The sequence below is a fragment of the Oncorhynchus keta genome, unplaced genomic scaffold (genome assembly GCF_023373465.1).
Source record: "Oncorhynchus keta strain PuntledgeMale-10-30-2019 unplaced genomic scaffold, Oket_V2 Un_contig_5916_pilon_pilon, whole genome shotgun sequence".
NCBI classification, from domain to species: Eukaryota; Metazoa; Chordata; class Actinopteri; order Salmoniformes; family Salmonidae; genus Oncorhynchus; species Oncorhynchus keta.
Genome location: NW_026288583.1, coordinates 993,771 through 1,018,017, shown reverse-complemented (window position 1 = coordinate 1,018,017; position 24,247 = coordinate 993,771). Strand labels below are relative to the sequence as shown.

The 24,247-nt window shown below is 47.4% G+C and overlaps 1 protein-coding gene across 2 annotated transcripts; it reads right to left on the bottom strand.

Moving 5' to 3' along the window:
• Positions 1-1,498: 1,498 nt before the first annotated feature.
• LOC118362068 (SRA stem-loop-interacting RNA-binding protein, mitochondrial-like) lies at positions 1,499-15,371 on the bottom strand. 2 transcript variants are annotated; one of them, XM_035742272.2, is made up of 4 exons: positions 15,080-15,371; positions 3,302-3,360; positions 1,983-2,090; positions 1,499-1,730 (listed from the first exon to the last, which is right to left on the bottom strand). In XM_035742272.2, exons 1-4 carry the CDS (start codon positions 15,198-15,200, stop codon positions 1,659-1,661), a joined length of 360 nt encoding a protein of 119 aa, XP_035598165.2. In that variant the 5' UTR covers positions 15,201-15,371; the 3' UTR covers positions 1,499-1,658. The 2 variants fall into 2 exon arrangements, with proteins under 2 accessions (XP_035598165.2, XP_035598164.1); XM_035742271.2 differs by lacking the exon at positions 15,080-15,371 and adding an exon at positions 3,785-3,866.
• Positions 15,372-24,247: the final 8,876 nt, after the last annotated feature.

Here is a 24,247-nt window from a genome sequence, read left to right as displayed (position 1 = left end):
GGCACAAGCATTTCGCTACACTCTCATTAACATCTGCTAACCATGTGAATGTGACCAATGCATTCAGATTTGATGAACAGAGTGAGAGACCAAAAAGGAAGAGCAGACTGCTATAGACAGAACTGAATCAACTTAAAACTAATTTTATTTGTCACATGTTATGTAAAAAACAGATGTAGACTAAGAGTGAAACGCTTGAAGAATCAAAAAGAGCTGGAGTGGAAGGCGGAGAAAAAGGTGAGGGGGAGAAAAATAAGCTGGAGCTGGGGGGAAAAGGAGATGAGGAAAGAGGAGAAAGAACTCCTGGAGCAGGTGAGGCTGGAATCCAGAAGAAAGGAGCACAGGAAGAAAGCAGAGGCAACCAGAATGGAAGAGGAGCATAACCAGTGGGCTGGTTTCTTTAGTGATTTGAGGGAGGAAGCAGCACAGAAGCATCTGAGGAAGTTGGAGGGCAGGAGGTAGGAGTATGCCACCAAGAGGGGCTTACAGTATGACAATCTAGTTGTCAAGAGGACAACACACAAGGCCCCAGGAAGAGTCAGCGCAAGAAGCGAGTTCAGATGAGGACACTGGCTCTGAATGGGAGAAGGAAAAGAGGAAGGAGAAGCAGAGGAAGGAAGACAATAGGTAGAGTAAAGGACAAGAAGATGGCGAAGAAGCAGAAGATTATACAACTGGGGCAGGAGGAGAGGTGTAAGGCACGCCTTGTTCCCACAAAAAAAGGTAGATTTAAGTCATTCAAAGTTTTTGACTAGGATCCATTCTCGGACAGTTGACTGGGGTGTGTCAAAATAAAAACATATTACGTACTACCATTACTTTAATATCAAGCATTCATGTATAAAAATGTATTTTTATTCCAAACAAAAAGTCTGTGAACTACGAAATTACTCAACCAGTTAAACCCACAACACAGAAACAGCAGTGTTTGTCAGACCATGAGAAATCCAGAAAAATCAGTCTTCTCACAGAAACGTCTGTAGCATCTGAACTATTATGACCACGCTATGGAAAGATGAGACTCTTACAAACGCGATGGTGTTCTCTGTTTTGCGCTACAACCCCCACAAGCATCACAGGACTCGTCTGATATTGTCGGTACAGCCAATCTGCCAACTTCTGTCCGTAGCGTCAGAACAGTTAGGGCTACACACGAATATGACCCCTTTGGAAAGGTGTCTCACGAACATGGTTGTTTTGCTCTAGGATGCCCACAAGCCTAGTCTGAAGGTAGCCCGGACCAGTTTAAAAATGGTATGGGGAAAAAAAGTGCCTAAAATAAGAGGTCAATGTTTGTTTTGTATGGTTTGCTGATCTATAATTCAAATTCAATGTTTTATCAAATCATTTTTAGATATTTCTTATATACCCTAAGGTCTCATAAAATCAAATAGCTAAATGATCCTTGGTATTTTCATCTTGAAACAATTCCATATGTTAGCTTAGTAAGGATTTATATACAGTTACTAACAGCATATACAAATAAACACTTCCTTCATCCATGCAAAACAAACATTGTGTCTCTTTATTTTGATAAATTACAATAAATATATGAAGACATACTACTATGAAGAAGGGGGGGGGGAAATGAATACTGTTGGGTGGCCTAGTTCTGCTTCCATAGGTATTGAATTCACCCCTCATATATACAAACATCCTCAGCTTGTCTCCACCACCTCTTTGTTTGTTTTCTGTCCCAAAAACACTTTTCTGTTTCTTTGAACTTGAAGCTGAAAAGACACAATGGGAGAGAATAATACATGTAATGTTCAGTTTGGTTAATGACATGGTAAAGTGTATTTGATTTAAGACCATTCACATTGGCTTTCAAACTAGAATGGAGAAATACAATCTATGCTAAGTTTAGACATGCTAAGATTAGACAAAAAGTCTAAACACATTTTAGTCAACAACAAAAGTTCAGGGTATAGCACCCAATGATGGGCAATGGGGTTGACATGATCTTGTCTGATGAACTATACCGTGGATCCCTCCAGTACATGTGGGTCTTTCTGGAGAGCATTATTCAGGCCTTCCTCGGACGTGTAGCCGATCCAGCAGAAGCCTCTGTGGAAGCCTGTCTCTTTGTCCTGTTAGACGATATACAGTACCAGTCAAAAGTTTGGACACCTACTCATTCATTTCTTTATTTTTACTATTTTCAACCTATTCTGCCTTGTAGAATAATAGCAAAGACATCAAAACTATGAAATAATACATATGGAATCATGTAACCACAAAAGTGCTAAACAAATCCAAATATATTTGAGATGTTAGACTCTTCAAAGTAGCAACCCTTTGCCTTGATGACAACTTTGCAAACTCTTGGCATTCTCTCAACCAGCTTCATGAGGTAGTCACCTGGAATGCATTTCAATTAACAGCTTGTTAAAAGTTTGTGTTATTTCTTTCCTTCTTAATGCATTTGAGCCAATCAGTTGTGTTGTGACAAGGTAGGGTTGGTAAACAGAAAATGACCTGTGGAAATCTGTTATTTGAGTCCAAATGTGAGATTTTTGGTTCCAACCGCTGTGTCTTTGTGAAATGCAGAGTAAGTGAACAGATGACCTCCGCATGTGTGGCTTCCACAGTGAAACATGGAGGTGGTGTGATGGTGCTTTGCTGGTGAGACCATCTGTGATTTGTTTAGAATTTAAGGCACACTTAACCAGCGATGCTACCACAGTATTTTGTAGCGATATCCCATCCCATCTGGTTTAAGCTTAGTGAGATTATCATTTGTTTTTCAACAGGACAATGTCCCAACTCACCTCCAGGCTATCTGACCAAGGAGATTAATAGAGTGCTGCATCAGATGACATGGCCTCCACGACCTCAACCCAACTGAGATGGTTTGAGATGAGTTGGACCGCAGAGGGAAGAAAAAGCAGCCAATAATTGCTCAGCATATGTGGGAACTCATTGAAGACTGTTGGAAAAGCATTCGAGGTGAAGCTGGTTGAGAGAATGCCAAGAGTGTGCAAAGTTGTCATCAAGGCAAAGGGTGGCAACTTTGAAGAATCTCAAATATATTTCAATTTTTTTTTAACCATTTTTGGTTACTACATGATTCCATGTGTGTTATTTCATAGATTTGATGTCTTCCCTATTATTGGTGTAGAAAATAGTAAAAATAAAGAAAAACCCTTGAATGAGTAAGTGTCCAGACTTTTGACTGGTACTGTACATTGCAAGTCAAGATTAAGGTTGTGATATAGGCCAAATTAGATAAACATTGTGATATCAATGGGCTCACAGGTTTCTCAATCATTAAACAATCTGTTGAGGCCAGTGTACTTACAAAGGGAACAAGGCATTTCATGACTTGACCAAACTGCCCAAAGTAGTCTTTCATCTCCTCTGAAAGAAAATAATGACATGTTATATTACACATTCTACCACTGTAGCTAAGCAACTAACTTGGTTATCTTTACTAAGTCTACAGTGTAACCTTACACAGACAATGCTGATAGTTAACGTGTCTGATTAATCAGACTGTAATAGCTACACAATTAATTTTGTTTAGACTAATTTAATCAGACAAGTACCTATAGTAGCCATCTCATTGACATGCAAAACCCATATCATTAGGATACAATAAGCCTAATAATTTAGCAATCAATAAAATCAATACCTAATGAACACTGTTGCAAAAATAGAGGCAGAGAAAAGCTGGTTGAGGTGAAAGTAGCACACGTGGCTAGCGCCCACAAAAGTTCCCTGCCTAACAAAACATTGGCAACAGTAACTCTAATTCCGATTTAAAAAAAAAAAACATGCTTACTGCTTGCAAGGGTCCATGGTATTTCAGACACAAACACCTCATATACCTTCTTTGATGACCCTGCCATATTATGGCCTTGGAACTCGAGCAACCTCTGACCCGAGTCACGTGACACGTGCCGTTGTCGTTTAAAAATATATATTCAGATAGGGACTTAAAAATAATCTAAAGTTCAGATCTATTTTACAAATAATAAAATTAAAATAATAATAAAATAAAAACGTTATAAATATTTAACAAATTGTTGTTTTGTAATGTTTGGCTTATTTGTAAAAATAAATATTTACAAAATATTGTCACGCCTTGTTCTTAGTATTGTGTGTTTTCTTTATATATTTGTTCAGGCCAGGGTGTGACATGGGTTTATTGTGTTGTCGTATTGGGGTTTTTGTAGGCATTGGGATTGTGGCTGATTAGGGGTGTGTCTAGCATAGGCTTGGCTGCCTGAGGCGGTTCTCAATCAGAGTCAGGTGATTCTCGTTGTCTCTGATTGGGAACCATATTTAGGTAGCCTGGGTTTCACTGTGTATTTTGTGGGTGATTGTTCCTGTCTCTGTGTCGTTTCACCAGATAGGCTCGGTCACTTTGGTTTTTCTTTTTACTTGTTTTGGAAGAGAAGAGAACGAGCGCCATTCTCCTAGCGGAGATGGTGCTAAATACATCAACACGGTCGGTCCCTGGGATTGGGCTGGCCAACACGATTCGGTTTGCTTGGAAGGAAAAGGAGTTGGAGCCTTTAGGACGGGAATCTTTTGGAAGGATAATATTGATGGGGATTCTAAAGCTGACGGTGAAGGACGTGTTTTGTTTCCAAGGCAACTCGTTGGAGGGAGCATACGACGTGGCACTATATACAGAGGAAAAACACAATGATATCCTGAGAAGGGCAAGAGCAGTGGGAGGTGAGAGGCCGATGTGCCACTATGAAATAACAAGCCTGGCGAAGAACAACTTTAGGGTTGTAACTGTCAACATTTACAACCCTTACGTTAAGGACGAAGAGGTGAGGGCTTTTCTGGGGAGATACATGGATAACGTCTCCTCAGCAAGGCACCTCAAAGACTCCCTTGGGTTTTGGAATGGGAGGAGAGGCTTCCAGGCCCTCCTCAGAGAGGACCCAAAGGGACATGGTGGCTACCTCCATCCTCCTGCTATGTTCTCCCTAGGGGCTGACAGGGGGATGTTGTTTTATACACGTCAGCCCCCATTTTGCAGGTGCTGTATGGCCTACGGTCACATATTCGCCTCGTGCAGTACAAGAAAATGCAGATTTTGTGCATCTGAGGATCACGAGGCGAGGGATTGTGACAAGCCTAAGACGTGCCATGGGTGTGGCTCGTCAGCACACCTGTGGCGGGGGTGCCCGGCCCGTCAGAGGTCATATGCGTCTGCGGCTGGGGGGGGAGCAGGGGCGGGGGATGGGGGAAGAAGAGGAGGGGAAGGAAGCACGCCTCATGACCAGAGTTCAGGTCCAGAGGGGAAGGCCACAAGGAAGGAGGAGAAGCAAGAAGCGGCGGATGGAAGAGAGAAGGAAACGGAAGGCACGGGAGTAGGAGAACCAGGAAAAGCGTCGGAGGAGTGGTGGAGAAGGAGACGGTGGAAGAGCAAGTGGGCTGGGGGAAAGTGCCCTGGTGGAAGAGATGAGGGGTATGGTGGAGGAGCTGGCGGGGGGGTGGTATCTCTCCACTGCCGTCATCACCAAAGAAGAGAATGAAGAGGAGGGTGCGAATGGCCGACAGTGAGATGGCGGGGATGGCCAAGAGAGTGATGGGGGTTGGAGAAACCTCTGGGTTGCTGTTGGTTTCCCCAGGCCCTCAACTTCTGTTGGGTGGGGACACACCTAACAAGACTCAGGACTGGGTACAGGAGGAGGTGGGGAGTTTTTTTGTTTGGGGACTCAGCCTCCCCAATTTTTTTTTTTCCAAACCAGCTGCAACACTGGGGAGGGGGAGGATTGTGGGGGTAGACCCAGGGTGCAGGGCACCCCGGAGCCAAACACTATTCCTGCATCCTGGGATGGTGTGATGGAGGAAGAGGGGGGGATGTCGGGAGTACGGATGGTTTTCTCACCAGTAGATATGGAGCAGGTGAGTCTCCTGTTTTTTTTCTGTCTGGGTTTAGAATTTGAGTGTATTACATGTTTTTATTTTTTCATGGGGTCTAATTTTACTTTTGTTAGTTTAAATGTAAGGGGTTTAAGGGATTTTGTTAAGAGGAGGGCGGTTTTTAGTTATTTGGAGGGTGTGGGGTTTGATTTTTGTTTTTTACAGGAGGTTCACCTGAGGGATGGAGGGGATGTTAGTAGGTTTAAGAGGGAGTGGGACAAGGGGGAGTCGGTTTGGGGTGTTGGGGGGGTGCACTCATCAGGGGTAGGGATTTTGTGTGGGCACAAGGAGGTTAAAGTGGAGGATTATTTTGTGGTAATGCAGGGGAGGGTTATAGGGGTGGATGTCACGATAAGGGATTGTAAATTTAGATGGTGTATGGGCCACAGGTGGTGGCAGACAGGAGGGAGATGGTGGACTGTCTGACGCCCCTGTGTGTCACAAATAGGAAATTAGTGATAGAGGGGGATTTTAATACAGATTTAGGAAGAGGGGGGGATAGCAGTGCAGGCACCATTACCAGGCTAATGGCTTGCCATGGTCTGGTAGATGGTGGTCTGCACACTACTCCGAAAATGGACGGTTCTACATGGCGCAACTCCAGGTGGGTTGAGCGGAGGCTCAACTATATTTTTGTACCCAGGTCTTTGGGTAAGTTGTCTGGGCGGCTGTTGCCTGTTTTCTTTTCGGATCACGACGGGGTGCTCCTGCAGGTGGGGTCGCCAGTCTGCCTCTTTGGTAGGGGGTACTGGAAGCTAGATCGGGATGTGCTGGAGGAGCAGGCTTTTGTTGACGGGATTTATGGTTTCTTTTGGAGGCTTGAGGGCCTCCGGTCCATGTGCGAGGGGGTGTTAGAGTGGTGGGAATTTGTTAAGGTAAGGATTAGGGCTTTTATAATAGGGTATTGCAAGAGGAAAAAAAGGGAGGAGAGGAGGGAGGTGGATCGTATCCAAAGGTTAATTGAACTCGAATACGAGGCAGGCAACCTCGGCGGGTCGTTTGACTGGGAGAGATCCGCAACCCTAAAGGCGCAGCTCAGGGAGTTGCAGGAGCGGAAGGCTCGAGCTTTCCTGGAGCGTGTGCATAGTGGCTTTCTAGAACATAATGAGACTTGTTCTGCTATGTTCTTTAAGTTGGTTAGGGCCAGACAGAGTAGGAAGGTAATGCATGGTGTTAGGGAAGAAAATGGTAGCATAGTTAGAGAACCAGAGGATATGGTCAGGGTGACAACTGATCATTTCCAAGGTTTATTTAAGGAAAGGGAAATAGATGTAGAGCAGGGAAATGTGTTTTTAGAACACTTGTCCAGGCGGTTGCCGGAGGACATTAGAGAAGTGATGGAGGCCCAGATCTCACTAGAAGAGGTTGAGAGCGCTCTTAGGAGGATGGGAAAAGGGAAGGTGCCTGGGATAGATGGGCTGCCGGCTGAGTTTTATCTCAAGTTTTGGGGTATACTTGGACCAGTGGTCCTCGAAGTCTTGAAGGCCATCCTTGAGACGGGGGTCCCGGGGGGATCAATGGCTGTTGGTGTGCTGTCACTTTTATATAAGAAGGGGGAAGTAACAGACCTTGGCAACTGGCGGCCGTTGACCATGCTGTGTGTAGATTACAAGCTACTTGCAAAGGTTTTAGCAGACCGGTTGCGCACAGCCCTTCCCTACGTCGTTCATGAGGATCAGACGTGCGGGGTAGAGGGCCGCTCTATTAGATGGAACCTACAGTTAATCAGGGACTCCATCGCTTGGGTTGAAGATAGAGGACTGCCTTTAATGGTAGCAGTGCTAGATCAGGCGAAAGCCTTCGATCGCGTGAATAGATCCTTTTTATTCAGAGTGTTAGGTCGATTAGGATTTGGGGAGAAGTTTATAGGATGGATTCGTACATTATATGTCTGAGCGGGGGGCCGAGTTAGTGTAAATAGTCACTTGGGTGACATTTTTGACCTCTCGTCTGGGGTCAGGCAGGGGTGCCCACTCTCGGCTCTCCTCTTCGTTCTGTACATGGAGCCTCTGGGGGCTGCCATTAGGGCAGACACAGGGGTGGAAGGCTTGCTGATCCCTGGAAGTGGTGGGCTGCGTGTTAAGATGACGCAGTACGCCGACGACACTTCCTTGCTGTTGTGCAAGGACTCGTGCCTGACAAGGTCCCTTGCCATCTTTGGGGATTTCACCCGAGCGTCGGGAGCAGTTCTGAACCATGCAAAGTCTTCCGTCAAGTTTTTCGGAAGATGGCGCGGTAGAACGGATGTGCCTGGGGGGTTATCTCTCTGTGAGGGGGCCCTGAGGATTCTCGGGGTCCATTTTGAGACCTCCGGCTCAGCGACGCTAAACTGGAACATGCGTATCGCAGTGGTACAGAGGAAGCTAGCAATGTGGAAGGCTAGATATTTGTCTTTTATGGGCAAAGTCCTGGTCCTAAAGGTGGATGTGTTGCCGTCTCTTTTGTATTTGGTATACATCTACCCATTGCCGGCTTGTCTGAGGAGGCCTCCAGTGAGTCTTGTGTTTCAGTTTATTAACATTTAAACATTCAGTTTATGTGGAGTGGCAGGTGCGAGTGGGTTGCCAGGGCACGCATGATCTGTCCCATCGGGGAGGGAGGTAGGGGGGTACCACATTTCCCCCTCAAGCTGGACTCAATTTTTGTTTCTTTCTTGTTAACGGAGCTTGCTCAGCCAGTGATACACCCGTCCGGTTACCTCCTGCGGGTGTTTTTCTCGCATCAGGCGAGAAGCATAATGGTGTGGTCTAACACGGGTCCTCAGGCGGAACAGCTGCCGTGGCACTTTGGTCATGCGGCCAAGTGACTGCGTGCGCACCCTGAGGTTGAAGTTGCCCGAGTAGGTTTAGATCACAGGCACCTGTACGAGGAGGTCAGAAAGGCAGGGAGTCCGGCGCCTGTAGTGGGCATCTCGGAAGTGGTCTGGGAGGGAGTGCAGGCACGGGGTCTGGACAAAAGGCTCAAGGACCTGAATTGGTTGAGCCTTCATAAGTGTTTTCCGGTACCTTCCATCTTGTACCGGTATAGTTTGGTGCAATCCCCCACCTGTCCAAGATCCTCTTGTGGCAGGGAGGAGACTGTGCGCAATGTCTTTTGGGACTGTGCCTTTGCCGGAGTAGTATGGGCTAGGGCACGGGTGTTGTTAGGTTTGGTAAAGGGGGATTTTGTATTGACGTGGGCCAGGTTAGAGAGGGGTGTAGGGAGAGTGAGAGGGACGGATAGGGACAGGTTTCTGCTCTGGCTTCTCATGAGTCTCTTTAAACGGGGGCTGTGGGAAGCAAGGCAGAACATGGTGAAGACAGGGAGAGATTGGGGGGTGGAAGGGATAGTGAGGAGGGTGGAAGGAGATTTGAGGGAGAGGATGAAGAGGGAGGAGAGGAAGTGGGGGCAGCATGCTGCTCGGGAGAGGTGGAAGGGGGGTTTAGGGCTGGGTGTCATTTAGATTTGTAAGAGGATAGATTAGGGATGGGGAGATAGGGAAAGGTATTTTGTAGGGTGACGGGGAGGGAAGATGCTCCCCTGAGGTTTTGTTTGGGGTTTATGTTTTGTTTAATTAGTTTCATTAAAATACCATTATTTGAGTATGTATGTAAATTATGAGTTGTAAAGAATGAATGGTATTGAAGATAATAAATTATTTTTTATTTAAAAAAACAAAAACAGGCTGTATAGGTTCACGTTCCGTTTGTTGTTTTGTATATTTATAAGTTATTTCATGTATCGCTATTCTACATTAAAGAACATGAGTAACCACCACGCTGCATTTTGGTCCGACTCTCCTTCAACAGACGAACGCCGTTACAGAATCACCCACCACACACGGACCGAGCGGCGTGGTAACAGGCAACAGCGAGAGCAGAAGCAGCGAAAGGAGGAATGGACATGGGAAGACGTTTTGGATGGCAAGGGTTGTTACACTTGGGAGGAGATACTGGCCGGAAGAGATCGCCTCCCATGGGAATAGGTGGAGGCACTTAGGAGAGCAGAGGCAGCCGGAGATAGGAGCCGACGATACGAGGGAACACTGTTGGCAAGGAAGCCCGAAAAGCAGCCCCAAAAATGTATTTGGGGGGGACTTACAGGGAGTATGGCTATGCCAGGTAGGAGACCTGCGCAAACTCCCTGTGCTTACCGGGGGGCTAGAGAGACCGGGCAGGCACCGTGTTATGCTATGGAGCGCACAGTGTTTCCAGTGCGGGTGCATAGCCCGGTGCGGTTCATACCAGCTCTTCGTATTGGCCGGGCTAGAGTGGGCATCGAGCCAGGTAAGGTTGGGCAGGCTCGGTGCTCAAGAGCTCCAGTGCGCCTGCACGGTCCGGTCTATCCAGAGCCACCTCCACACACCAGTCTGCCGGTGGCAGCTCCCCGCACCAGGCTTCCTGGGCGTGTCCTCGATCCAGTACCACCAGTTCCAGCACCACGCACCAGGACTTCAGTGCGCCTCGCCTGTTCAGCACAGCCAGAGCCATCCTTCTCTCTAGCGCTGTCGGAGCCTCCCGCCTGTTCAGCGCAGCCAGCGTTTTCATCCTCTCCTGCGCTGTCGGAGTCTCCCGCCTGTTCAGCGCAGCCAGTGTTTTCCTCCTTTACAATGCTGCCGGAGCCTCCTGCCTGTTCGGAGCAGCCTGAGCTGCCAGACTGCATGGAGCAGCCAGAGCTGCCAGTCTGCATGGAGCAGCCAGAGCTGCCAGTCTGCATGGAGCAGCCAGAGCTGCCAGTCTGCATGGAGCAGCCAGAGCAGCTCGACCTGCCAGTCAGCCAGACTCTTCCAGATCTGCCAGTCAGCCAGACTCTTCCAGATCTGCCAGTCAGCCAGACTCTTCCAGATCAGCCAGTCAGCCAGACTCTTCCAGATCTGCCAGTCAGCCAGACTCTTCCAGATCAGCCAGACTCTTCCAGATCTGCCAGTCAGCCAGACTCTTCCAGATCTGCCAGTCAGCCAGACTCTTCCAGATCAGCCAGTCAGCCAGACTCTTCCAGACTCTTCCAGATCAGCCAGTCAGCCAGACTCTTCCAGATCAGCCAGACTCTTCCAGATCTGCCAGTCAGCCAGACTCTTCCAGATCTGCCAGTCAGCCAGACTCTTCCAGATCTGCCAGTCAGCCAGTCTCTTCCAGATCTGCCAGTCTCTTCCAGATCTGCCAGTCAACCAGTCTCTTCCAGATCTGCCAGTCAACTAGTCTCTTCCAGATCTGCCAGTCAACCAGACTCTTCCAGATCCGCCAGCCAGCCAGGATCTGCCGGGGCCAACTACCTGCCTGAGCTTCCTCTCAGTGCTGGGCTTCCCCTCAGTGCTGGGCTTCCCCTCAGTGCTGGGCTTCCCCTCAGTGCTGGGCTTCCTCTCAGGGCTGGGCTTCCTCTCAGGGCTGGGCTTCCCCTCAGTCCCGGGCTTTCCCCTCAGTCCCGGGCTTTCGCCTCAGTCCCGGGCTTTCGCCTCAGTCCCGGGCTTTCGCCTCAGTCCCGGGCTTTCCCCTCAGTCCCGAGCTTTCCCCTCAGTCCCGAGCTTTCCCCTCAGTCTCGAGCTGCCCCTCAGTCTGGTGGGGTTCTGGGTGAGGACTATTAGGCCATGGTCGGCGGCGAGGGTGGATTATCCTAGGACGCGAGGGGGAGGAACTATGACATTTATGGAGTGGGGTCCACGTCCCGAGCCGGAGCCGCCATCATGGACAGACGCCCACCCGGACCCTCCCTATGGTTTTGATGTGCGTCCGGGAGTCCGCACCTTAGGGGGGGGTTCTGTCACGCCTTGGTCTTAGTATTGTGTGTTTTCTTTATATATTTGTTCAGGCCAGGGTGTGACATGGGTTTATTGTGTTGTCGTATTGGTCTTTTTTGTAGGCATTGGGATTGTGGCTGATTAGGGGTGTGTCTAGCATAGGCTTGGCTGCCTGAGGCGGTTCTCAATCAGAGTCAGGTGATTCTCGTTGTCTCTGATTGGGAACCATATTTAGGTAGCCTGGGTTTCACTGTGTATTTTGTGGGTGATTGTTCCTGTCTCTGTGTTAGGTTTCACCAGACAGGCTGTATAGGTTTTCACATTCCGTTTGTTGTTTTGTATATTTATAAGTTATTTCATTTATCGCTATTCTACATTAAAGAACATGAGTAACCACCACGCTGCATATTGGTCCGACTCTCCTTCAACAGACGAACGCCGTTACAAATATTTAAAAAATAAATAGTTGAAAGGTTATTTTTCAGATGCATTTAGAACTTCAAATTCTAGAACTTCAAATTCTTCCAGCGAAGAAATCCTCCACCTGACTTTAGTGGTGTCATTGTCTTTTCGAAAATGGTCAAACATGAGTGTTTCCAATATAGCTTACAACGAATATTTGTAATGTTAATGTAAACAGCGGAACCCTATCTCTCCAAATGCTAACGTATTGGCCAGCTAGCTTTGCCGGCTTCGATAACTACCAACTATTGACACTGTCAGAGATTGCCTACATATATACAATGAACATATAAAAAGTTAATGAATGTGCTATAAAACATAGTCAAGCCAACTTCTGGATAAATTGCAGTGCATATCATGTGGAACAAGTTTACACAGCTACCCACCTTTGCCTAGGTGTGTCTCTGACTATGATAATGTCAAAAGCTGCTCAGAATTCTAACAAGATTGATCGATTGATGGCTCGCATCCAACTTTTAGCTGCATACAGCGCCACCTACTATACTGGTGTGTGAGCCAGTTCACGGCCTACCTACATTATATTCTTAGATACAATAACACAACATTGGGAAAAGGAAAATTACCCTACTACGTATTAGCCCTCTGAAAAATCCACCAACTATTCAACCCTACCCAGTCCTACTCCAGACCAATGGTCTGAAAAGACATATCACTACCACTCAACACCCTGCAGCTGCAATCCCAAATACCTCTCTGCCACTACAACCTGTATTTTCTTTGGCTTTCGATTCATTTCTGCAGTACAATTAACAACCATATCTTTAAATCTTTAAAAAACCCACCTTAATGATCACTCTCTTTTGATCTCTGACTATGTAACCGATGTGAAATGGCTAGTTAGTTAGAGTGGTGCGCGCTAATAGCGTTTCAATCGATGATGTCACTTGCTCTGAGACCTTGAAGTAGTTGTTCCCCTCTGTAAGGGCCGAACCTTTCGTGGCGTGATGGGTATCGATGCCTCGAGGTTGGCCGTTGTCGATGTGTGCAGAGGGTCCCTGGTTCGAACCCAGGTAGGGGTGAGGAGAGGAGCGGAAGCTATACTGTTACACCTACTCACAGGAATCCTCTCAGGAACCCTTACCCTTTACACGTCTTCCTCTACCACTCTCTTCACTGCTTCTGCATACAACACTTTCTGTACTACTCTAACCCTGGTAACCTCAATCTGCCATTCTCTCACCGGACACTTCCGATCTCCAGCCTCATGATCACCCCCACAACTAACACACAACTTTCTCCCCCGGTACCACACATTCCCTCCTGCACACTTCTCACATCTAGGCATCTCCCTCCTACACACTGCTACAATATGACCATAACCCCGTAATATAATAAAACCCCGTAATATTCTCAGAACATAAACTCTCACAGGATAACTGACACTTCCTACCTTGACCTTATCTGGTAACGACTCTACATCAAAACTCAGCATGACAGATAATGTCTACTCCGATGGATACGTCTCATCAAGCTGCGGGTGTCACAGATACCGGGAATCTTCGTTATCACTCCTTTCAACGGCTCCCAATTCTTGTCCCTAATTTCATTATCCGGAGCGCCCTCTCACTCTGGGTTGAGGAAACACAATAAATCATCAGGAGTCCATTCTGAGTGACCTTCACCAACTCAACAGTCCCCAACCTCTCCTCCACTCAACCTGACGCCACATATGGATCAACCAAACAGCAAGGATCCATTCTCTGAACAAATCTCACTCCCACTGGGCCAAAGTCATCCTTATCATCCTTAGAACGAGGCCAGAACTCGCAGCAGGTACTTCCCCCTCACTCTTAATAAGGACTACTGGAGCATGTATCCCTCTTTTTCCACTTGACGCCTTCCTTCCTCACCTCAAAACCTCCCTCTACACTCAACTTCTTCTCAGCATGCATCACTGCACCTCCCACCACATGTATTTGATCTTCACTCCTGTCCCATTTCCTCCTCAAGCTCTTCCAAAAGTGCGGTGCAATCCTCCATTCCATATTCACTCAAAAAATATTCCATGTCTCTTTTTTTTCTTGCCCATGATGTGTAGTCCCCCACTCCATGTTTATTCATAATATACTCCACTTTCTTCTTATCTTCCCCACCGTGGCCTTCGTCCAACGCCCCGACCACCTCTACACCATCTTCCTTCTGCAATGGAGGCTTCCCTTCCTCCATTGATTGATTGTTATTTTGCTGTTTGTTTAAAAGTTCTCTGAATTTGACTCTAATATAGTATCTAAGTGTGACTAGATAATTGTGAATGTCTAAGACACACACACACACACACACACACAGTTTACTTTGCGATCTGCTTCAGTCAGTGTCATGTAAAAATACACTGAACAAAAATATAAACACAACATGTAAAGTGTTGCTCCCATGTTTCATGAGCCATATGCACAAAAAGCTTACTTCTCTCAAATTTTGTGCACAATTGTTTACATCCCTGGTAGTGAGCATTTCTCCTTTGCCAAGATAATCCATCCATCTGACAGGTGTGGCATATCAAGAAGCTGATTAAACAGCATGATCATTATACAGGTGCACCTTGTGCTGGGGATAATAAAAGGCCACTCTAAAATGTGTAGTTTGGTCATAAAACACAATTCCACAGATGTTTCAAGTTTTGAGGGAGCATTAGCAATTAACATGCTGACTACAGGAATGTCCACCAGAGCTGTTGCCAGAGAATTGAATGTTAATTTCTCTACCATAAGCCAATGTCATTTTATAGAATTTGTACATCCAACCGGCCTCACAACCACAGACCACATGTATGGTGTCGGGTGGGCGAGCGGGTTGCTGATGTCAACATTGTGAACACAATTGCATTCTATCAATGGTAATTTGAATGAACAGAGATACTGTGACAAAATCCTGAGGCCCATTGTTGTGCCATTCATCTGCCGCCATCACCTCATGTTTCAGCATGATAATGCATGGCCCCATGTCGCAAGAATCTGTACACAATTCCTGGAAGCTGAAAATGACATGCATACTCACCAGGCATGTCACCCATTGAGCATATTTGGGATGCTCTGGATCTACGTGTACGACAGCGTGTTCCAGTTCGTGTCAATATCCAGCTACTTTGCACAGCCATTGAAGAGGAGTGGGACAACATTCCACAGACCTGAATCAACAGCCTGATCAACTCTATGTGAAGGAGATGTCACGCTGTATGATGGAAATGTTGGTCACACCAGATTCTGACTGGTTTTCTGATCCACGCCCTACTGTGACCAATGGCACAATGTTACGGATACAAGTATCCTGTGTGTGTGTTTCTTTTCTCTCCTTCTCCCCTCACAGGTGAAAATTATCACTCCCCAATCAGTCAACAATCAATCATCAATCAGAAGACACACCTCCTCCTGTTTCCTACCCTATCACAGTTCCTTTCGCTTGGTTTAAAAACCCTGTCAGTTGTTTGCTCTAGAGCTCAATCTCTCTGTAAATGCCATGTCTGTAGGTCGCTGTGTTTCACGCGCTCTTTTATGTATTGACCTCTCTTTTGTTTGAGCACCTCCAAATTACCACTCCATCACCTGTGAGTATTGTTTTAGTTATGGTGTTTGTTTGCTGGTGGGAAAAGGGGAAACCAAGACAAGTCGCCCATGGGCATACACTACCCGTAGGTAAACTTTGTTAAATACACTAGTTAGAACTGGGTGGACCACCCACTGTTTTGGTTAGTTAGCTGTTGTTAAAATAGGCTAGTCTAGCTTAGGGGTGTTTTTATTGTTTCTTTCCTTGGGTCCAGCTCAGCCCCCTTTCCTGCTCCCCCCATTACCGTGTGTTTATTAATAAACCCTGAGTTTGACGGTAGATTTCAGTAGTCGTGGTTATTTTGTTCTCACTTTTACTTTGTCACAATTATAATTTGCATGAGTTATGTTACGGGTCTCATTACCATCCCCCCTAGACTGTCGGGCCAAAAGGGATTTGTAACACACAACAATGGGCCTTGATCTCATCACTGCATCTCTGTGCAATCAAGTTACTGTAGATAAAATGCAATTGTGTGTGTTGTCTGTAGCTTATGCCTGCCCTAACCAATAACTCACCGCCACCATGGGGCACTCTGATCTCAACATTGACATCAACAAACCATTCGCCTACACATCATGCCATTTTGCTCGGTACAGCTGAAACTGGGATTAATCCTTGAAGAACACACTTCTCCAGCGAACCAGTGGTCATCGACGGTGAGCATTTGCCCACAAAAGTCGATGAAGACCCTGGTGAGGACTACGAGCACTCAGATGAGCTTTCCTGAGACTGTTTCTGAAAGTTTGTGCAGGAATACTTCAGTTGTGCAAACCTGCAGGCTTGTTAGCTGTCTTGAGTGGCTGGTCTCAGATGATGCTGCAAGTGAAGAAGTCGGATGTGGATGTCATGTACTGGCGTGGTTACACGTGGTCTACTGTTGTGAGGCCAATTGGACATTCTGTCAAATTCTCTAAAACTACATTGGAGGTGGCTTATGGTAGAGAAATTAACTTTGCATTCTCTGGCAACAGCTCCGATGGACATTCCTACAGTCAGCATGTCAATTGCACGCTTCCTCAACTTGAGTCATCTGTGGCATTGTGTTTTGTGGCAACTACATTTTGGTGGCCTTTTATTGTCCCCAGCACAAGTTGCACCTGTATGATCATGCTGTTTAATCAGCTTCTTGATATTTTCCACACCTTTCAAGTGGATGGATATCTTGGCAAAGGAGAAGGAGGCAAAGGAGAAATGCTCACCAACAGGGATGTAAACCAATTTGAACTGAACTTGCATGTTTGATTTACTCATTTCAATCAAAGGACTATATTTGATAATTATCTTTTATTTCTTTGTATTTGAAAAAATCAGATTTTGAAGGTTGTATTTTAAAGGTGAAAATCATAGGGTGTCTATGTAATCAATTGACTTGAATGGGTAACATTAACTTTAGATGCGGCAGTTTGCTGCACCTGGAGTTCTGTCACCTGAAGCCGTGGAAGACCATCGTCCAAGAACTGCCAGAACTGCTCTTTGTTTTTTAGTTTAAAAAAAAAGTGTCTGATTCTCATTGTAATGAAATACAACACATTTATTATTATCTGTTTTGCTTCCCCATCGGTACAGCTGAAACCGGGATTAATCCTTGAAGAACACTTCTCCAGCGAACCAGTGGTCATCGACGGTGAGCATTTGCCCACAAAAGTTGGTGAAGACCCTGGTGAGGACTACGAGCACTCAGATGAGCTTTCCTCATCTGAGGAGCTTTGCTAGGTGACCATAGTGACCCTTGTCATCTAACTGCTACAGTACACTTCAATCAGAAGACACACCTGCTGAGAAATCAGTTAATACCAAAAGTCCCCCACACCAAACCTCATATCAAACCGAGCCAACCTAGCAGACATGTAGAGTGACAACCTGTCGCAGGCCTTTGGGAGTATCTCCTTACTCTAGGTAGAGGTAAATGAGCTTTGTGGTGAGGTGACAGTTCTGCTAAAGGATAAGGGCTCTGTTTACTGCGGCGCCCGTGCTTGCCCATCCGGATACTCTTTGGAGGTCATGGTGGAGGTGGACGCGTCCGAGGTTGGGATAAGAGCCGTGCTCGCTCAGTGCTTGGGCACGCAGCCGAAGCTCTGTCCCTGTGCCTGCTTCTCGAAGAGGCTTAGCCCGGCGGAGTGAAACTATGATGTGGGGGACTGGGAGTTTTGGGCTGTCGTCAAAGCGTTGAAGACGTGGAGACATTGGCTTGGGGGGGCTAAACACCCTTTTCTCATCTGTACTGACCACCGCAACCTGGAGTACATCCGGGCAGTCCTCGTCAGGCAAGGTGGGCCATGTTTTTCACCTGTTTTGTTTTCACCCTTTCTTACAGACCAGGTTCCAAGAATGTGATGGCGGACTCACTGTCCCGGCTGTATGACACAGAGGAGCGGCCCATGCATCCTACCTCAATACTCCCTGCCTCCTGCCTGGTGGCGCCGGTAGTATGGGAGCTAGATGCGGACATTGAGCAGGCTGGGCGTCTTGGTTTAAAAACCAAGCCCACTGGGCGTCTGTATGTTCTGTCTGTTGTCTATGACTGGCTGATCTATTGGGCTCACACGTCACCCTCTGGTCATCCAGGGATTGGTCGGACAGTGCACTATTTGAGTGGGATGTACTGGTGGTCCAGCTTGGCTATGGACGTGAGGGTTTATGTTTCCTCCTGCTCGGTGTGTACCCAGTGAAAGTCTCCTAGGCACCTGCCCAGAGGTAAGCAACATCCCTTACCAGTTTCACAATGGCCTTGGTCACACCTGTCGCTTGATTTTCTTACCGATCTCCCCCCTCATAAGGTAACACCACGATCCTGTACATTGTGCATTGTTTCTCTAAGTCCTGCCATCTGCTCCCTCTGCCCGGTTTCCCTACAGACTGCAGAGGCCTTGTTTACACGTCTTCCGGCACTACAGACTGCCTGAGGGTCTGGAGGGCATTCATGGAACGTCTGGGGGTTTCACCCCGAGAGTAATGGGCAGGTGGTGAGAGTGAACTAGGATGTGGGTAGGTTTCTGTGGTCTTATTGCCAGGACAGGCTGGGTGGAGTGGGCGGCGGTCGTGCCATGGGCCGGGATTGCTCAGAACTCGCTCCGCCACTCCTTCACTAACCTCTCCCCGTTCCAGTGTGTACTGGGGTACCTGCCAGTTCTGGTGCCTTGGCATCAGTCAGACCAAGGCTCCTGCGGTGGACGACTGGTTCAGGCACGCAGGGGAGACAAGGGACGCCGCCCATGTTCACCTCCAGCGGGCCGTCACCGAAGTGAGGCCCCGGTGATCGCACCGGGTCTGGCTCTCGACCCGAAACCTGCCCCTGCGCTGCTGGAAGCTGGGCCCGAGGTTTGTGGGGCCATTTAAAGTCCTGAGGAGACTGAACGAGGTTAGTTACAGGTTACAGCATTCCCCCAATTACTGTATTAACCCCTCGTTCCATGTGTCTCTCCTCAGGCCGGTGGTGGCTGGCCCGCTCCAGGAGTATGAGGTGCGGGAGGTTCCTCCGCCCCCTCTGGACATCGAGGGGGCCCCGGCATACTCTGTTCGTTCCATACTGGATTCGAGGCCTCTTGCGAGAGGTCTTCAGTACCTCGTGGAGTGGGAAGGGTACTGTCCGGAGGAGAGGTGCTAGGTCCCGGTGGAGTATGTTTTGGACCCTTCAATGCTGCGGGAGTTCCACCGTCTAGGGACTGATCACCCTGCGCCTCGCCCTCCGGGTCGTCCCCGGGGCCGATGTTGGCGCGCTGCTGGAGTCTCGTGTCAAGACTTCCGCCGAGGTCGGTCCCTCTCCTTGTTCGGGTGACTTTCGGTGATCGACATCACCGGTCTTCTAGCCATCGCCGATCTACCTTTAATTTTCCATTTAGTTTTGTCTTCTTTTCCCGCACACCTGGTTTGCATTCCTTCATTACTCGTCTTGCATATAACCCTCTGTTTCCCTCATGTCCGTGTGTGGAATTGTTATGTGTACTCCAGGCTGGTTTGCGCCAGGTTATTGTAACCCGTGTGTTTAGTTTTCTGAGTACCGTTGTCACGTCCTGACCTTAGTTCCTTTGTTACGTCTTTGTTTTAGGTTGGTCAGGGCGTGAGTTGGGGTGCGTAGTCTGTTCGTATTTCTATGTTGCGTTTATGTGTTTGGCCTGGTATAGTTCTCAATCAGAGGCAGATGTTGTTCGTTGTCTGATTGAGAATCATACTTAGGTGGCCTTTTCCCACTTGTTTTGTGGGTGATTATTTTCTGTTCAGTGTTTTTCCATTCACCGTACAGGACTGTTCATTTGTCATTTTTTTGCTTTGTTCAGTTGTTTTATTAAAAACATGGACACTTACCACGCTGCACATTGGTCCTCTTCTTCCACCTAGGATGATCATTACAACCGTGTTTTGTTCGCCTCAATAAAGGGCTCTGTTTATACTACCCATTTCTGCTCTCCTGCACCTGACTTTCCTGCAGCCAGGTACGCACTCCTTTACAGTAGTGACCATAACACTGTGGCAATAACAAGCAAAGGCAGGGCCTAAAGTTATTTTTAAGAGAAATGTTTTCTCAGGACTCTTGTTAATTATGTAAAACAATTTGTTGGTCTGTGTATAAGGAGGAGAATCCAAAAGCAGCACTTGCCAATTGTTGACAAACATGCACCTGTTAGTTTCTTAACAGTAAGATGATAAATTGTATTAAACAAAATTATGCAAAAAAAGGTGTAAAACAAGTCAGGCTTCTCAGCTGAATGGTTGACATACTGTCAATTAAGAAAGTGACTAAACAATAAGAAGTTTTATTACTAAAACAAGAAATTACATTTGAAAAAACTATTAAATACTTTATGAGCACCTTTATATTATGGGCAGGGAACACAATTAATTGTTGATCAGTCATAACAACCTTTTAGAGCCAATTTCAATGACTATTTCACTGGTAAAGTGGAACGTACTGGGTGTAGTGGGTGAGAAGTCTTAAACTGTCCAGCAAAACTCACGAAATGGGGAAACGCGTAACCCACAGACGTGCACACAAGTTATACAAAACAATCTTGCACAAAGAGCAGGCGGGCCTACTGGTAAATAAGGGGAAAAAGGATCAGTGGCAGCTTCCGAACAGGAAGGGGAGCCACCTTCGGTAGGAGTCGTGACAAAGTGGACAAACAGAAGTGAAATGACAATATTTAACAGTGAGACATATTTGTGTATTCAAGATCTAATGAAAGAATTGCTGTTTTTGAATTTGGTCAAGTTTGTGTGGAAGAGGTGGAATCACTGTCATCCATCAATAATGATAAGCCACCAGGTATAGACAACCTAGATGGAGAAACTAACAATGGTAGCAGACTGTATTTGCCACCCCTATTTGTCATGTCTTCAACCAAAGCATAGTGTGTCATCAGGTGTGGTATGAAGCTAAATGTATTCCTCTACCTAAAAATAGAGCCAGCAAAGGATGCTTTAACAGCCGCTCAATCAGTTTGCTGCCTGTTAACTGATGGAAATAATTGTGTTGGAACAAATACAATGCTACTTTTTAAGGAAGAAGTTTAATACTGACTTTCAGCATGCGTATAGGGAAGGGCACTCAACTTGAACTGCACTGACACAGATGGCTGATTGGCTAAAATAAATGGATAATGAAATTATTGTTAGATTTCAGTGCAGCCTTTGACATTGACTGTTTTTTCCAATAACAAAATCTCTATTTATGGCATTACATCACATGGTTGGAGAGTAACTTATCCAATAGATCTCAAGAGAGTAGTCTTCAATGGAAGCTTCTCTAAGATTAGCACTCTACAGTGCGGAATGCCCCAGGGCAGTTCCTTGGGCCGTCACTCTCTATTTTTTACAAATGATTTGCTACTTGTCTTACAAGAAGCTAAAATGACTGTATGCTAATGATTGCACACACTACACATCAGCACCTACAGCCAGTGATCTCACTGAGACTAGGAGTTAGTCAGTGTCAGAATGGACCAGTAAACTGGTCTTGAATACATCTAAAACCAAAAGCATTGTATTTCGTTCAAAGCATTCTCTTCGACATTAAAAGTTTTGAAGAAGCTGAACTCATAGCAGTAATATTGGATGGTCAGTTATATTGACAAAGTTGTGAAGATGGGTTTTATAACTTTTTACACAGATCAACTGTACTAGTTGTTCAGGCTTTGATCTTGTCCCATCTTGATTACTGTCCGGTAAAATCGTCAGGTGCAACAAAGGAAGACCTAGTAAAGCTGCAGCTGGCTGAAAACAAAGCATCACATCTTGCCCTTAACTGCACACACAGAACTACCAACAACATGCTTGATACTCTCATGGTTGAAGGTTGAGGAGGAATCGAGTACCCCTCTTCTAGTCTTTTTAAGAAACATATGTGTGTTAAATGCCTAATCACTTGTATAACCCATTTGCATACACTTCAGACATACCCCACCAGACATGGCACTATGTGTTTCTTCACAGTACCCAAAACAGAGTTAATGCGGAGATCAGTTATGTATAGAGCCATGTCATCGCGGAATGCTCTGCCACCAGAGGTTACTCAGGCAAAAAGAAAGTTTAGCTTAAAAAAAAACATATACATCTTGTATCACTGCATCTCTTTCTAAAGATCTAATTTAACTGTACGTGTGCCTGCGTGCGTGCGTGCGTGTGTGTGTCTGTGTGTCTGTGTGTGTACACATACATACAGACATACTGTAACGGCTTTCTTGTGGTGAAGGAGAGTCGGACCAAAATGCAGCGTGTCTATTGCGATCCATGTTTAATGAAACAAAGTAAAACACGAATCAATACAAATACTACAAAACAATAAACATAACGAAAACCGAAACAGCCTAATACTGGTGCACATACACACAGAACAAGGACATCAAGACACTAAGGACAATCACCCACGAAACACACAAAGAATATGGCTGGCTAAATATGGTTCCCAATCAGAGACAACGATAAACACCTGCCTCTGATTGAGAACCACTTCAGACAGCCATAGACTTAACTAGAACACCCCACTAAGCTACAATCCCAATACATACACACCACATACAAAAACCCATGTCACACCCTGGCCTGACCAAATAAATGAAGATAAACACAAAATACTTCGACCAGGGCGTGACAGAATCCCCCCCCCCCTAAGGTGCGGACTCCCGAACGCACCTCAAAACAATAGGGAGGGCCCGGTGGGCGTCTGTCCATGGTGGCGGCTCCGGCGCGGGACGTGGACTCCACTCAAACACTGTCTTAGTCCCTCCTCCTCGCGTCCTTGGATAGTCCACCCTCGCCACCGACCATGGCCTAGTAGACCTCACCCAGAACCCCACTGGACTGAGGAGCAGATCAGGACTGAGGGGCAGCTCGGGACTGAGGCAGCTCGGGACTGAGGGGAAGCTCGGGACTGAGGGGAAGCTCGGGACTGAGGGGAAGCTCGGGAGTGAAAGGAAGCTCAGGAGTGAAAGGAAGCGCAGGAGTGAAAGGAAGCTCAGGCAGGTTGATGGATCTACCAGATCCTGGCTGGCTGGTGGTTTCGGCAGATCCTGGCTGACTGGCAGATCCTGGCTGACCTGGCAGATCCTGGCTGACTGGCGGATCCTGGCCGACTGGCAGATCCTGGCCGACTGGCAGTTCTGGCAGATCCCGGCCGACTGGTCGGATCTGGAAGAGTCTGGTTGACTGGCGGATCTGGAAGAGTCTGGTTGACTGCCGGATCTGGAAGAGTCTGGTTGACTGGCGGATCTGGAAGAGTCTGGTTGACTGGCGGATCTGGAAGAGTCTGGTTGACTGGCGGATCTGGAAGAGTCTGGTTGGCTGGCAGATCTGGAAGAGTCTGTTTGACTGGCAGATCTGGAAGAGTCTGGCTGACTGGCAGATCTGGAAGAGTCTGGCGGATCTGGAAGAGTCTGGCTGACTGGCAGATCTAGAAGAGTCTGGCTGACTGGCGGATCCTGGCAGACTGACGGATCTGGCTGCTCCATGCTGACTGGCGGCTCTGGCTGCTCCACGCTGACTGGCGGCTCTGGCTGCTCCATGTAGGCTGACAGCTCTGGCGACTTCTTACAGACTGGCAGCTCTGGCGGCTCCGTGCAGACTGGCAGCTCAGTGCAGACTGGCAGCTCCTTGCAGACTGGCAGCTCTGGCTGCTCCATGCAGACTGGCAGCTCTGGCTGCTTCATGCAGACTGGCAGCTCTGGCTGCTTCATGCAGACTGGCAGCTCTGGCTGCTCCATGCAGACTGGCAGCTCTGGCTGCTTCATGCAGACTGGCAGCTCCATGTAGACTGGCAGCTCTGGATGCTCCATGCAGGCTGGCAGCACTGGCTGCGCTGAACAGGCGGGAGACTCCGGCAGCGCTGGAGAGGCGAGGCGCACTGTAGGTCTGATGCGTGGTGCTGGCACTGGTGGGACTGGACCGAGAACACGCACAGGAAGCCTGGTGCGGGGAGCTGCTACCGGAGGGCTGGGGTGTGGAGGTGGTACTGGATAGACCGGACCGTGCAGGCGCACTGGAGCTCTTGAGCACCGAGCCTGCCCAACCTTACCCGGTTGAATGCTCTCGGTCGCCCTGCCAGTGCGGCGAGGTGGAATAGCCCGCACTGGGTTATGCAGGTGAACCGGAGACGCCGAGCGCAAGGCTGGTGCCATGTATGCCGGCCCA